This window comes from Trichoderma asperellum, chromosome 6 (genome assembly GCF_020647865.1).
Source record: "Trichoderma asperellum chromosome 6, complete sequence".
NCBI classification, from domain to species: Eukaryota; Fungi; Ascomycota; class Sordariomycetes; order Hypocreales; family Hypocreaceae; genus Trichoderma; species Trichoderma asperellum.
In genome coordinates, this window is record NC_089420.1 from 295180 (window position 1) to 310645 (window position 15466).

Here is a 15466-nt window from a genome sequence, read left to right on the forward strand (position 1 = left end):
CGAGAGATAGATTACGAGTGCCATTCTTTCTGTTCGCAATGGCCATGAACTTCAACTATCCGAAAATGCGTCTGCCATCTATCAGGATTGCACATCACATGTATTCCGGCAAGCCTCCCAACAAACATGTAAATACTTCGGCCTGCCGATGCTGGAATCTCGCTCGGGTTTCTACATCCAGCCGCACAGCATCGGTTACTGCTGCAATCCCTCCCATTATTCCTCATTTGACAGCACCTGATCTTAAGCATGCAACACAGCCATGTCATGTTCGCAATGTGCACGAGCACCTCCAGAAACACGGCATACTCAAGATTGGCCTGGGCTTCCCAGACCCCGACAGCCATTACCTCAAGGGACTCGTCCTGGGCCTTCATCAACATCACGGCCATCAACTTCCCATATCGCACAGCGCGTCGCGCGGGTGGTTCTGGGACGTCCGGCCGAATAATACCATCTTCCAGACCGCGAACCATCAAGCCCGGTCGGAAACGATGCAAGAATTCCCGTGGCACACCGACTGCAGCTACGAAGACTTGCCGCCACGATATTTCGCACTCCACGTTCTCCAGGAAGATCGATTTGGTGGAGGGACCCTGTCGGCCATGAACACTCAGCGGCTGGGCCTGTCTCTCTCCCCATCTACCCGAGCGTCTCTGATGCGACGAGAGTACAGCATCACAATTCCTCCAGAGTTCATCAAAGATCCCCGGAAACGGAGCATTGTAGGGAGCCTGATGTCGGCCGACGAACAAGGCCAGCCTAGCATGCTGCGCTTCAGGAGAGATCTCGTAACAGCACTGACGGAACGGGCGTCAAGAGCACTGCACGAGCTTGACGCAGCCGTACAGGACGCCAAGGCTCAGTCACAGTCAACGGTGCATCTCACCGCCAAGGACTTTCCGGCAGGGACTATAATACTGATGGATAATCGCCGCTGGCTGCACGCACGACATAGCATCAAGGATCCAAAGCGTCACTTGCGTCGGGTGCGTTGGGATGCCGTTCCATTCGATGCTCGTCCGATGGAACAGTAATTGGAAGTAAAGAGCTGGAATGGAAGAGCATGCTCGGGTAACAAATACCAACATTGCAACTTGTTCAAGTCTTTAATTTTTGTCTTGTTTTGTTTTAATTATACGCTTAGCTTAGAATTGTTTTATCCTTTCTTACCAGCAATGTGTGAGAATGGTTCAAGTTTGGGATCAACGAGCTAATAGTAATAACAATGTATCATACATAGTACATGTACTTAAGCTATCTCTCTCCTTAAAGACTGATGATCTCCTATGCATCGTTCATCCAGGACTGGACATATAATGGTAATCCAAACCTACTTCTAAAAAAAGCATCCACTGCGTAACTTGATGTTAAATCTCAACGATATAGCATATACTCGATGCATCATAACGACCTGTTTAAATCCATAGCCAATCATTCACTCTTCACGGGTATTGCTTCTTTCAGTCCGACTCCCGCTAAGAAAGCCACCCTGATGGCTGCTTGTCCCCAAAGACTTCCAAGATTCGCCCAATCTTCGGGTCTCCAGGATCGGACATCCCAGAATACAGCGCCGCCAAGTGCTGCCCAGCTCCCATACAGATGTATAGCATCGCACACGAGGATACCGACCAGGAGGGCTTTCCAGACGCGTAGATCCTTTGTAATGCGCAAAATGACAGCTTCATTGAACGCAAATAAGGTATATGTTGCGAAGAGCTGGTCGTAGATGACCTGGTTATCTGTCGCGTATTTCGCAACCGGAGACATAGTATTGAGGAAGATCTCTGGACGAAAATGAAGCAGCAAGGCGCCAAAGAAGGCTGCAGCGGGTTCAAAATAAAGGAATAGCGCCCGGTAGGGGAGTGGAATCTTGAGCTTTTGCTCTGCCATTCTGTACGAGTGTGATCTTGATCTTCTTTTTACAAAACGTGACAAAAATTGATCCGGTTGTGTGAGTGCACTGGTCTGAACGGACACTTGGGCGCTGAAAACGGTGGATTAGCCACGGTTAATACTTTAGTTGACGGATACAAGGTAAGAAGTGTTCTGCAAACTTGTGATGCTGTACTGAGAGCTTTGATCCACCAAGAACAGTGGGAATGAAGAATTCGGCCTTGTGATAGGCACGTCCAGCATATTACTAATTTTAGTGCTTTCATACCCCTCACTTTGCTTCGGCTTATGCGTAAAGAATCACGATACGAATCACTTTATTTGTCATTCTTGCCACGGCGCCAACTAAATGCTTAGAGGCGCATCTACATGTAGACACGGCGCCAGGAGGGGCTGAGGAAAGAAACCACTGAAATGTCAAGAGTCTACGACTAGCCTCGTAAGCTTTTACTGTATAAGATTCGCATAAATATTTTAAAGAGCATTGTACACTGAGAAAAATAATGTCATGGTAAAAGGCAGCTATCTCTTAGTACTAGATATCTCTTAGTACTAGATATTTTGTTCTAAATTGGTTATGAACGTAGAGGCAAATGGAAGGTATCATGCCTAAAATTGGCTCTATAAAGATCCTCAATACGTAGAGACCAAATTATTTGTCCTGTTATATCTTATTTCAATGGAACTGCAAGAGGGATAAATTTCCAGATCTGATTGGGAGTCTTATTGTTCGGGTATAGAATGACGCGGGTGCCATCCCTAGGGCTAGCCATCTCAAGGTCCATAACTTTGCCAGGGAATGGCACGCTCTCGATCCTAAATGGTCCATTAGCAGTGAATAGTCATTACACAAGCCTATAATAATGTTCTTACTGGCAGTTGCCATTGTTGTCGAGTTCGGTAATCTTCCAGCGAGTGGTCTCGTTATAGACGGGGTCGTATCTAGCCGATTCGATCTGAGCAAGGGTTGCGCCATCAGCTGAAAATATGAGTTAGATAACTTTGTCTGGCGGAAATGAATATCACATATATTCCACAGAAAGGAACAAGATGTAAGAGCATACCGGGAGCCGTCAACCAAGTGTCGCCAAATTCTGACACCAGGCTGTAGACACCTGGTCGAAGCGCGGTTAATATCCACCGTTGGTTTGTGTTCTCGCCGCCTTGCCTTGTGCTGAGGACATATTAGCTGATGAATTCTATTAGCGATTTTATTGATTGAGAGAACTAACAAGCCAACAACGCCGGCGATGGGGCTGGCAAGGGCCGGTAACGCCACCAAGGTCAAGAACTGGGTTTTGAGGAATGGTGTTCACAATGATGTAGATTCCATCAAGGAGCGTCATGATGAAATTGATATAGTATTCGATTTCGATCTCGTAGTCGAGAATTATAGACTGGGCTGAACGAAAAATATATCGGTTTGATCCTTCGGTGCTTTGGGTGAGATGATGATAAACTTAAAGACTGGAGGGGGGGTTGCTCGTTGTTTTATATAGAGGAGAACTCCTCAGACCAGTTTCATTTCACGACTTCAGGTTATTGATGGTGGCTGGAATTATATGAACGCAGAAATGCCTGGTATCCTCATCGCATCAGCTGCCATCGTCTCCGTAGGGCTACGGCAGAGACGCGATGCCATTAGGTGAGAGCTGACAATATGTGCGTGTAATTGAAGTCGAGAACATGATCCTACAGTAGCAAAATCCTAGCTGAACAATAGTAACCATCTCATCTGATTCGCTCGCCCAATAGGAGCATCGATTCACTGCCTTATACAGAGCTACTCGGCTAGCTCCGACGGCATAGCGGCTATTGCTGCACAGACTATTGAACGCCTTTTTTGAACCCCTTGCTTGCAAAGAGGCTATGCATAATTAAGCATAAGAAAGTTTACCAAAATGCCAATCAATCTTGACTTGCGCAGCTTTTACAGCCAGCCACTAATAAGGCGCATTTTTTTGATCTCATGGCCACAATAGAATTCGCTTAACAAATATGTCTCTGTTTGTCTCGTGGCATCTCTCCCTATCACTCAACCCAGCGCTAGAGTATCATCGTGGTAAGAATAGCACATACTTAGCTCAGCCCGAGACAATTGCAAGGAATGATAGGAGAGGTTTAGCTATTTCCAGTATACAGCTACCAACTCAAGAAGTTCTATTCTACTAATAGCCAATAGCTTACGTCTTCTCAGTAACTTGATGATTTGATGGAGTAGCTTATGCAGTCGACGCCTGGTTTAATATATCTCTATAGTTGATATTAGTACCAACTTTACTTTCCACAACTCCACGTTAATCACCTCTTCGTAGTCATATTATGCATAATGTTTTTTGTCCATTTGCTCCACTCACGATGGATCTAATGGAGAGAAATTCTAAATACAAGGTGGCTATAAAATAATAAAGAAGATACATATGTACACGAACAATAAATGCGCGTAATATTTCGTATTTTTTTTTGTTCAACTTTACTAAATCACCACGCCACCAAAGCCAGTGGCGTGTTCTGTTTCTCCTTTGCTAACTGTGTCGAGCTCTACAGGCATTGCGAGTAATCTATATTCACATGGTTAGAATTCTAAGACAATTCCATGGGATATCTATGCTATGCTATACCCACAGTCATTGCCATACTGGCAAGTGGTGCCCGATGTACAAGTGGTGCAGCCGGTGTAACCAATACCACCGCACTGACCCCAGTGAGTCTGCGTGCAACTGGGGGCCGACGACGTCTTGGAAGAAGTGGTACTGGTCTTCAGGGTCGTGGAGCTGGCGGGTGGCTTGGAAGTAGAGCTGGAAACAGGAGGTGGTGAGCTGCCGCCAGACGTAGTCGAGCCGATGTCTCCCCATCGGATGTTGGAGAAGGTGATGTGAGTATTCGGGTTGTTGGCAACAATCGTGGATGGGTTGCCTGCGGTGCTGCTGCAGGGGCCGCTGCTGCCGCTATCCAACCAGTTCATGTAGCCGCCGGCGTCGTTCCAGATGCTAAAGGTCAGGACCATGCCAGAGGCCAGAGCCTTGCCCATGGTTGTGAGGCCGCCATACGCCGAGGCCGATGGGCACGACGAGATGATGTCACCACCAGATTGGGCACTCGGGATGGAAACACCGTTTTGAATGTACTTGCGAGTAATGCTGACAAGGTTACCAGAAGGACTGCCGTTATCCGTATTGAACTGAGTAGTGATGGTGAAGACCTTGGAGGTATCAACTGTCAATCCGGGGCCGTAGTAGCTATAAGAAGTGTAAGACGTCAATATATCCACAGGAAATCATCCCAACAACAACAAAATCATCATCATCATCATCATCATCATCATCATCATCATCATCATGGTGTAGCTTCACTCACCTGTGGAATCCGCTAGCATAGGGGTTTAAGCCGCAGCCGCTGGAGTCGCAGGCCGTGGCTGTGCAGGAGTGAGGAGTTAAAGCATTGGCTTGCGAGTTGCCCTCAAGGATATCCATCTCATTGCAGCAGTAGCCCGAGTTGTTGGTGTTGAGGGTGCCATTCTTCCATGTCTCAACAGGGCACTGGGCATCACAGTAACCGCTTCCATAGTTGGCACCGGCAGTGTTATACTGGTTGGCACCACCGTTGGCAGCCATTTGAGCGAGGTAGAGTGAGCCATTCTCTCCACAGGGAAGAGATGACAGATCGACGTCGAAACTCAGCTCCTTGCCATTCAACTGCAGCATCACATAGTTTCCATCTGCGCCCAAAAGATAAAGTCGAGGGGACACACTGCTATATCCGCCGGTGCTGCTGGGCATGTATTGGTTCATGGTGAGAGAGTTACCAGAGGTTGTGACACCGGAAGCGGTGTAGTTAACGCCCTCAATGAAGCAGTTGGTGCCACAAGTCGCCTCATTGGGGCAAATTGTGGTGTTTACTCCGCCATTGACGGTGCATGAGTTGTAGTTGGCGTCGTGCATCCAGCGGTAGTTCCAGTCAAGGACGACGGAGGTGTCCTGAGCCACGCATCCTCCCGACGTTGTACACTGATACGTTGTCAACTTGGGGTGAACCTCAGGAGTGCTTGTACCAGGTTGCTGAGCCGTAGCAATCTCGGCCAAAGCCAGAAGAGCAGCGGCCAACGGCAGTGTACCGGAAGGCGCCATATTGATAGTTATATGGACTGGGAAAATGGAGCTCGGGCAAAGAGACCTGGAGGTTACAATTTTTTGTCGCAACGAGGCGACGTTGCGGTCCCTTTTACATTGTTTTCCACACGGCATAAGTGATTCAAGTACAGTCATTAAAGCCAGGGTACTTTGACAGGCTATGTCAATCGGCAATAGCCTCCGAGACAATATAGGCTGGCACGGAAGTATCTAAAGTACAGCTATGTAATATTTTGCCGTCTTCTACCGGCCTAATGCTACCGTACTATAGCTGTGACAGCTACTGTAAATCGATAAAACAAGTTAATTAAGTAGAAATTGAGAAAGTCGAAGAGGAGACCCGCATACCTTGAGCCGCGTAGATAGATTCACAGACCCCTGTTCTAATATATATTCCCTTCAACGGAATTTTGGCAAAACTCACGCCTACTAACGGGTAAACGGTAAAGGGTAAAAGGCAACGGAAGCTTGTGAGTTCTTTTTTTTTTTCCCTAGGCTTATTTTATTAAATTATTTAGCCTGATTGGCCAGGCTATTCGGTGCTGACCCTCAAATTACTATCATGGCGTTTCATTCATACCACCGTACTATCTATAAGCTAAGCTCTGTCTCTGAGTTTCCATCACTTCCATTTTCGGCCAATCAACCAGCAGCCAGATCTTTATACAAATAGGCCACATAGCCCTCAGGAGAATCCGATGCCCAGCCACTGACCGGCAAATTAGATGTTAGTTAGGTGGACGGTCACTAGAGAAAGCTGTTTTATGCTTTCTTCATATAATCATTTCGCATGATATATGCAAAAGAAGTGGCGCCAGTCATGCGCGATACTTAATGGTAGGGTTGGTGGCTAGTCGAAATTCTGCCATGCCTATTAGGGGAGCCTGCCGAACTGACACTCCTGACTATAGACAAATATTTTGATGTTCTAAAAGCACCTCATCTTGTAAGGAATCTTTTTTTTTTTTTTTTTTTTTTTTTTTTTCTTCAGATCAGAAGCAATGCCAAAGGTCAAGAGGAGACCAACATACAAGAAACATTTGGGAGAGAAGCTAAGCTTGCTCAGTAGCTAACTCGATAATAATATACATGCATATGCATGTGCATACGCGCACCAAAACCTCTCGGGAATAAAAGCAGTTACAACAGAAATAGAACCTAATCTAGAATAACCATTCTATCTCCAAATATTATTTTCAACGCTCTATACTAAGGCAGGGCAATCTTAGATATCCTTTATAAAGCGCGAAATCAGTTTGTTCTGTTCTAAAATTAGGTAGTGGAGACGCATAGTCGTCTACATTTTCGTAACTGTCCACCACAATCTTTATTACCTTTGCTTGAGATCATCATTGTAGTGTTTCCCTAATTCTTCCAAACCGTCATTAGTGATGAAACATAGACGGAACAGGATGAATGTTGCCAAGACAACGGCACATGTTCAATGAAGAAAACACACTCAATTACAATTTTTGCATTTGATAAATTGAATCAAAGCAGATGGCTAAACCTCAGTTAGCTCTAATCCAATCACAGAAGTAGCTACGCAGTGAAAGGCGGAATGGGTGTCCAGGTACGTAGTTAATTATTATTTTATAAATGGCACCTTTTGGCCAGGCAGGGCTACGAGGCTACACCTGCTTTGTCCATTACGCGACATAACAACGGACAAAAGAGTCAATTCTGGAGCAGGAACTGGATGGCAAGAACTCATGGGTTTCAATTGAGACAAAAGCTAAGCTTCAGAAAGCACATGTGCCATAGGTTCATAGTTGCCCTGTTGGACTTTCCGCCAGGCGTAATAAATGAATCAATCAATGAATATATTACTAATGACACTGCATGGTTGCTTAATAATACAAGAGTAGAAACAAATTGAGCTTCGTGGGGCTGTTTTTGTGTAGCAGTTGCTTAATCCCTTCATCTCTGACAATTGGTCTCTTATACATTATGATCTGCTACCTCTTACTTATCCTTGTCTTCATCGGTCGATAACAGTAACCTACATCGACAGGTGTATGTTTCTATCGTATTTCAATGAGCATAGAGCTCAAGTCTTGGTTGACGCTGTTGAACCGAAAGCAGGAAGATCCGAGGCTACCATAGACAGAGAAGCGCAGTTTTGCGCCACACCGCCGATGATAGTGTAGGTCAGGTCTGGGTTCATCAAGACGGATGAGCCAGATGATGCGTCGTTGACGAGGAAAACCTTGTTGAGCTGGCCCTCAATTGTGCAGACAAAGGGGTACAAGACCAACCCACTTGAGTCAAGGGCAACCAGGACGACCGGTCCTGAGCTGGTGGCCGTTGGGAGGAGTGTGACAAGCTCCGCACCTTGGGGAATGTTACCCCAGCTGCCAAGACGTAGGCGTGATGCGTTCACAGCGGCGACAGTGTCTGGGAAATAATACAACAACCGATCTGATGAGTCGCCCATGACAGCGCTTTGGCTGGCATCGGCCACGAAGGATATACCGTTGGTCAGGTTTGTCAGCGGCTCTGTGCTACTGGATGCAGAGATAAAAAGGCTGCCATTTACATGGGGGTTGACTAGCAACTGACCAGTGGCGTCAGTGATGGTGATGTTGGAGAAATCGTCCGTCGATGATGATGGGGACGGTGTAGCGGTAGGAGCCGACCTATTGTGAACAACAGCACGCTTGGTCGGCGGGTTAGCCTGGACATAGCCCAAGTTGCCAGAGGCAGCACCGCCTGGGACCCAAGTGTTTCCGCCGGCGAAGTTAAAACAGGGATAAAATCCAGGGACGCCATTGAGGCAATTCTCAAGGTTGTTCAAGTTGAAGTTGATAGCGCTGCAGTCTGATCGAGCGCAAGTTTCGAAACACTCGGCAGAGGTTGTGGCGCACGACTTGGTGATGGCATCACCTGAAACGATAGAATCACAGTTGAGCTGGAAAACTTGGCCAAAGGAGTTGCAGTACGCGTCATGGTTGTCAGGGCAGGCAAGGGTAGAGCAGTCTGGGAAAGCGGGCATTGGCACCTCGACAAAGCCCCAGTCGCCAGTGGCAGCACCGCCTGGGACCCAAGAGGTCGCGCCGCCGAAGTTCCAACAGGGATAATATCCAGGGACGCCACTGAGGCAATTCTCAAGGTTATTCGTGTTGAAGTTGACAGCAGTGCAGTCATTTTCGGCGCAACTTTCGAAACACTCGGCCGAGGTTGAGACGCACGACGTGGCGACGGCAGTACCCGAAACGATATCCAGACAGTTGAGCTCGAAGACCTTGCCGTTCGACATGCAATAACGCGAGTCGTAGTCGGGGCACGTATAAGTAGCGCAGTCTGGATAGTGCGGAGGGGGAGTTGATGTGCTGGTGGCTGTAGCCACACCGGTCGACGCCGTGCTCGTAGCTGAGGTAGCCGATTCGCCAATGCAGCCGGAGGCAAAAACAGGACCATCCCACTGTTCCAAGGTGTAAGTCCCTTCATCAAGATCACTGAGATCTAGCACCACAGAGTTGACCAGTCCAATATCCCATGCGATACCGTAGCACCCATCTTGAGGAGTAGAATTGAACGATCCGTTGGTAAGCTCATTAGTGAAATCATATTCCACTGGAAGATTAAAACAACAATAGTTAGTCAACCGTGGATGAAGAGTTAAAATATCTAAAAGGGGTATAAAACAGGAGGTAGTCGACTTACATTTGGCCTGAATTCCTGGAGTATCAACAAGTTTTATCTCTTTGGAATATTTGCCGTTTAAAACATTTATGCCAAAGCCGAGGGTGATAGGGAGACCAAGGGTTGAAGACACAGTCAAACTACCATCAGCTTGGACTCTATCACCGACTCTCGGAACCCAGCCAGACTGTTGAGAGTTGGCGTGATGAACAAAGTCAAGCGTTGCAGAAAGGGCTGGCCAAGTCAAGCTAGCACCTACAAGATACTGCCCAACTGCTTGAATATCCAGATCAACCGAGATTCCAAGAGCAAGAGAGGGACCGACAGAAATAATATCAGGAATAGCGAAACCAGGCAGGCCCTCTGTGACGAAGTCATATTCTTTGGTTGGATCCCACTCTGCAAAGGCATTCAGTCCAAGGAAGAGGCCAGCATTAAGGTTGCCCTGCATGACAATCTGACCCTCAGTGAGGCCACTAGCTATAGTATAGTGGAAGCTGCCTGTGACCTTGAAGTTACCATTGACACCACAGTTGACGCACCAGAGCTCAATGCTAGGCTCTGGATCTGCGTCTCCAAGTATAACCCCCTTGATCTTGTCGATAGCAGCTTCCTGAGCATCCCAAAACTCGCCTCCTTTATCTGGGGTCCATTCGTAGAACTTGAAGCCTTCTCCCCAAGGAGAGGTATCCAGCATAACGGGAGGTGGTCCCATATTAAATGGGATGTTGAACGAGTTGACATAGTTGCCTGTTGCAAGGAACACAGCGAGGGCTTCATCGTTCTTTGCCATTGCCTCAACAAAGGCCAACTGATCACTGGCGATTTCTCCAATGGTTTGCTCCGCCTCTTGAGCAAGTTCCTCCGCTGCAGATTCAACATGCTGCAGTACGGGGGCCACTACCTTAACAACTGTGGTGACCGCCTTGGAAACAGTCGAAGCAACACTATGGAAAATTTTGGACACAGAGCAAAAGTGGCACCTGCGTTGCAGCGCGTTCTGACTGTCGGTCGTAGAGGGGCTCGGTGGTGTTACTCCGGGTGCCAGAGCTTGAAGTGTAGCCTATGCACTAGTTAGCAACCAAGTATTGACAACCAGACTGGTAGCTTAGAATGAAAGGGGAAAACCTGCATTAAGATCACTTTCATCACCAGAATAGTATCCAAGATAATCATCCAGTCTCTCATCGAAGTCAGGACCACAGTAAATAGCTGGAAGACCATCAATATCAGCTGAGCTAGGTGACATGCAACCATACGTCGTCTCGAGCTCAGAACCTGTGCTAGGCGAGGAGCTTGAGAGCGAACCCATGTCTACGCCAACTTCTGTTGCAATGTCAGCGACAGATTCGATATCTCCAGAACAGGTGACAGAATTCGATGCATTGTCAAAAGCGATTGATTTTGCCACAAAATACACATAGTGGCCATCAGAGCTGCAACCAGGCGCAGCAGTAATGATAATAAGGCTGTTCGCACTGCCCTTCGCCGCTGCCCAGGAGGTTTTGGCAGTATTATATGCTGCTGTAGTGTTGAATTTAGTGGTTAGGCTCTGTGAATTGCACTGGATATTGATGATATCGATAGAGTTATCAATAATGACCGACGGGTACGTGAACGTGACGTTGACTCGGACAGTCGGAAAGGTAGTCGCATTTGAAGCGTTAGATGCTGGAGACAAGCTACCGAACCAGAGCTGAGCAACTGCCTGAGGGGTTATTGGATCAGTTCCAGCCAAGCCGAGGTTTGGGGGTGCTAGAGGCTTAAGAGTGGCAGTCGGTTGTGCTTCGAGAGTAATAGGTCCAGTTGGTGTCTGAAGGGTGCCGGGCGGAGCTGAAACATTCGCCGTCATGGTGTTCTGAGCTAAGCTTTGCGCCGAGGTAGCTGGGGCATCTGTTGATGTAGATGTGGAATATGTTGATGAAGATGTGGCCTCAGTCGATCCAGTGGCCGTGGAAGCGGCAGTGTTTGTGCTAGCACCCGTAGTAGCAGAGCCAGAGCTAGATTTATCTGTAGACTGTGTGCTCGTGGATGTAGATGTTGTAGTTGCAACCCCCGTTGTAGATGATGTTGTGACTCCTGTTCTCGATGAGGTCGTGACTTTTATGCTTGATGAAGTAACGATCTTTGTAGTCGACGTGGTCTTTTGTGTAGATGTTGTTGTGCTATGTATTGATGTTTTTGCTGTCGATGTTTGTGGAAGCTTGCTGCTCAACACGGCAACCTGACAGTCCATACGTGTAGAAGAAGTTGATAGCGTCTTCTTCAACCAACATTGACCATTGCGGTACACAGCAGCGACGCAACCACTTGTCTGATCACACCAGGTAATACAATCATTGAAGTTATCGAGAAACTTTGTCGCCAAGTCATTGCCTGGTCGATCTGTGTTGCAAGCAATGGTGAAGCTTTTTCCGCTCGATTCTTTAATCTGTTTACCATTTTGGAACGGGCAAAGTGCAGGGGGGCTGCTTAATGAACTCAGCACAGCCATTTGACTGTTTGTGCATATAGACGCGGCTGTGAGCTTATTCTTCAGCCAGCACCGCCCGTCACGATAGACAGCGGCCACGCAACCATTCGTCTCATCACACCAAGAAATGCAGCTGCCAATATCAGCCAAGGGCTTGTTCGCAAGATCACCACCCACACGGTCGGTATTGCAGGTAACGGTGAAGCTTCTTCCGCTAGCCTCCCTGATCTGCTGACCGTCTGGTCCTGGGCAGAAAGTCGGGGATGTTAACTGCGAGCTTAACACAGCAGTATCAACCCAGGAGCTAGAAACAGCCGGTTCCAGAGTCTTCTTCAGATAACAAGTGCCAAAGCGCCAACTAGCGGCGATGCACCCGGCTGTTTGATCGCAGAGGTCGATGCAGTTAGGAAAGTCAAGTGTTGGTATAGACTTGATATCGCCATGAGGGTGATCGGTACCGCATTGGATAGTGAATTGCTTATTATCCGTCTCCTTGATCCGATTGCTTCCATCCGCCGGGCATGCAATCGGCGCCGGCACATATTGTAACCGAACCGCGCCGCTCACTTCGCTATTGGCGGTGGCAGCATTTACGGTGGACTTGAGCCAACAGAATTTGTCCCTGTAAGAAACCGCATGGCAGGCCGCCTGTGTCGAGCAGATATTGATGCAATCATGAAAGGTATTAGCCTTGACCATCCGATAATCGCCGCCATGGTAGTCGAAGCCGGACTCGACAGCGAATTGCTCTCCATTATTGGCGCGGAAGGTTTGATCACGAGCAGTTATCTCCCTAGCCGGGACCGTGAGGCCAGTCACCTCCGATGCCAGGAGGAAGAGCGCCGAAGCGCCAGCAAGCATATGATGCATCGTATCGGGCGATCCCGAGAGGCGTCAAGGCTAAGCGGCAACTAGTATCTTGGCCGCTTGGCACGAGCCAGGTCTCTTATATATTTAGACGCCGTATGTTTACGTTATCAAGACTATGGGGGAGGCCATTGTATTTTGATAAGCTGCGGAGCGAGAAATTGATATTCTACCCCGTTCTGCATGGAACTATCGAGGATAGTATCGAAATTGATCAATAGCTCACAACAAACGATTGCTATTCTAGGAATTTATCCACCAACTTTACCTACTCTAAATTAGATCTCGGGAGAACTAGCCGCCGTTGGTGCTAGCGTGAATCAAAAAGTAGTATTCAGCAATGGATTAATTTCCAGAATGGTGCTACGAATGGTCCAGAGCCGCTTTTAAACCCTATTCAATCGGTTCTAGAGTCCTGCCAAAAAATCAATAGCTCAGCCTAGTTAGCTAGATATAGAGTAGTGCAAGAAAGTGGCTTGCTGAAGATTTTCATCTAGGTGGGAGAATAGTTATACAAGCACTCTGTGACTGTATTTCCCCCTTTTGTAACTTTGTCTGCAGCCAACATATATATAGTAAAAGGCATAATAGACAGCCTATGAACACAGGATAACAGCTATCAACTTTGTAGGACAGACACTATGAGTAAATATTGAATCTTAATGAATATATAATCAGTTAATGCATTGGGAACTATGCTGTAAAGTTCGCGATATCGAGCTCCACATCCCTATTCTTTACTCACCCCCCCTTTATCAATATCTGCATCCGCTTTAGCACTTCAGAATTAGATAAAAGCCGCGCCATAGTATTGTAGAATGCATTAAAATCCTCTTTTTGGGAAGGCCAAAGCGTTGGTTGGTGAGCTCCTTCGCTGATGCCAGCGCTGGCTTGTGCAACCCAGCTACGCGGTGCACAAATTGACTGACGAAACCATCCAAATCAGCATCTGGCACAGCTCGGTTGATCTAGCCATAGTTTGCGGCGGTTTCAGCATCAAATTCATCGCTATCATAAATAATCCCAAGCATCCGACTGCGCGACACGGGCTTGGGAGCAATTCAATACCATCACCTCCGGGAATGAGCCCAAAATTAACCTCGGCCCGGGACAATATGGCCTTCTCATTGCGGCCAAACCGAACATCGCTGGCCAATACAAATTCTGAACCAATACCTCTCGCTCTACCACGGATCGCGGCAACGGTTATCACCGAGATAGTAGCAAGCTTTAGCATTATCAATGGCCATTTCGCTAACAGCTCAGGCGAAATTGATGAAGCCTGCTGAAGATTATAGTGAGAGATAAAGAAGTCTGGTATTGCGCTATCGAAAACCAGGATCTTAAGATCGGATTCAGCTTCAGCCTCCTGTAGGGGATTCCAAAGACCCACAAAGAAGTTGGACCCCGCCAGATTGAAAGGCGGCTGGTTAATTGTTGCGCGCCAATAATGAGGTGTCACTTTGGTGACTTCAAATACAGACGGGGACATGTTGAGATTCGAGAGTAAGACCGGTTTCAAACTAATCAGGTAACTAGATTTCGATTCACTTCTCCTTGAATGTGTTTGGTCTTGCAATTATGTCTTGGGGAGGCGGTCATTGTAGTATATATATGCATGAACCATGACATGTTTCCATGGATACATGCAATATGATGGATGCTTGATAAGCTAGCATTAAGCTTTCCGATTTCTTAGCGCTGCACTACTTTTAAAAGCAAAGCCATCTTGTCGCCATATTCAAAGCTCCCTCCTAATACAGTAATTTTTCTTGATGCCAGTGCGGGTTTTTTAATCGATGACTTTACTCACTTGCAGTTCTCCGTATAGCTTGTGAGTAAAACGCACAGTATCCTAACAAGAAGGTCTATATTTCCAACATAATCTCAAATTAAAAATAAATCTTCTATGAAAAGAGGCTCTAAATTAGAGCTAAATGGTTAATAAAATACTAAGTCTCCAAACCACTGCGGATGGTGTGACAAGCCAGCCCTGGTGTTTATTTTGAACACATCATTGAATACGGCTTTCCCAGCATAGCTTTAACACCTGCAAAATGTACGTATATATAATAAATTGATTAAATTAGAATTCAAAGATAGAGATCAAGAAGTTAATAAGCCTATCTTTCTCTAGGTAAGCAGTTCACCTCATAACGTCTCCCAGTATAGTATTTTATTGATATATGGCGCTATAACCTTACTTTAAAAAAAGCCAACAGTACATCCGATCTCCTATAGCACTAATACTATTTCTTCAAGTCTTGTTAAGAAGAATGTTCTTGATTGGGATCCCACCTCAGCAGAAATGGTGCGAATAAATAAGCATACCGACCTTAGTAAATTCTAAATGTTAATTTATAATAACTCTTTGCAGTCATTTGTAGCCTAATGAGCATAGATGAGATGCTCTCGAATAAAAGGGAATTTTACTGCATGGGCGAAGATTTTATGA

General features: G+C 46.7%; 6 protein-coding genes across 6 annotated transcripts; 1 reads left to right on the plus strand and 5 right to left on the minus strand.

The window, feature by feature from the left end:
- Positions 1–38: 38 nt before the first annotated feature.
- Positions 39–1383, plus strand: TrAFT101_009556 (uncharacterized protein; the record flags this gene model as incomplete). Its single annotated transcript, XM_024908109.2, has 1 exon — positions 39–1383. The coding sequence occupies one exon, from the start codon at positions 39–41 to the stop codon at positions 1035–1037; it is 999 nt and encodes a 332-aa protein (XP_024761508.2). The 3' UTR covers positions 1038–1383.
- A 51-nt stretch (positions 1384–1434) lies between these two features.
- On the minus strand, positions 1435–1893 carry TrAFT101_009557 (uncharacterized protein; the record flags this gene model as incomplete). Its single annotated transcript, XM_024906688.2, has 1 exon — positions 1435–1893. The coding sequence occupies one exon, from the start codon at positions 1891–1893 to the stop codon at positions 1435–1437; it is 459 nt and encodes a 152-aa protein (XP_024761507.2).
- Positions 1894–2567: 674 nt separating this feature from the next.
- TrAFT101_009558 (uncharacterized protein) lies at positions 2568–3242 on the minus strand (the record flags this gene model as incomplete). The annotated part of the gene is made up of 4 exons (XM_066128695.1): positions 2568–2712; positions 2770–2875; positions 2961–3059; positions 3137–3242. The coding sequence occupies 4 exons, from the start codon at positions 3240–3242 to the stop codon at positions 2568–2570; spliced, it is 456 nt and encodes a 151-aa protein (XP_065984815.1).
- Positions 3243–3911: 669 nt separating this feature from the next.
- On the minus strand, positions 3912–6136 carry EGL1 (endoglucanase 1). The gene is made up of 3 exons (XM_024908108.2): positions 5254–6136; positions 4522–5135; positions 3912–4457 (listed from the first exon to the last, which is right to left on the minus strand). Exons 1-3 carry the CDS (start codon positions 6021–6023, stop codon positions 4438–4440), a joined length of 1404 nt encoding a protein of 467 aa, XP_024761505.2. The 5' UTR covers positions 6024–6136; the 3' UTR covers positions 3912–4437.
- Positions 6137–7860: 1724 nt separating this feature from the next.
- On the minus strand, positions 7861–13014 carry TrAFT101_009560 (uncharacterized protein; the record flags this gene model as incomplete). The annotated part of the gene is made up of 3 exons (XM_066128696.1): positions 7861–9602; positions 9693–10734; positions 10804–13014. The coding sequence occupies 3 exons, from the start codon at positions 13012–13014 to the stop codon at positions 8077–8079; spliced, it is 4779 nt and encodes a 1592-aa protein (XP_065984816.1). The 3' UTR covers positions 7861–8076.
- A 901-nt stretch (positions 13015–13915) lies between these two features.
- Positions 13916–14503, minus strand: TrAFT101_009562 (uncharacterized protein; the record flags this gene model as incomplete). The annotated part of the gene is made up of 1 exon (XM_066128697.1): positions 13916–14503. The coding sequence occupies one exon, from the start codon at positions 14501–14503 to the stop codon at positions 13916–13918; it is 588 nt and encodes a 195-aa protein (XP_065984817.1).
- Positions 14504–15466: the final 963 nt, after the last annotated feature.

Excerpts from the sequence above, each read along its gene's own strand:
- EGL1 (XM_024908108.2), bottom strand. The coding sequence starts at position 6,023 with ATGGCGCCTTCCGGTACACTGCCGTTGGCCGCTGCTCTTCTGGCTTTG. Across the intron at positions 5,136-5,253 it reads TATGCTAGCGGATTCCACAG|CTACTACGGCCCCGGATTGA; the intron begins GTGAGTGAAGCT and ends CACTTCTTATAG. Across the intron at positions 4,458-4,521 it reads TTGCCAGTATGGCAATGACT|ATTACTCGCAATGCCTGTAG; the intron begins GTGGGTATAGCA and ends ATGTGAATATAG.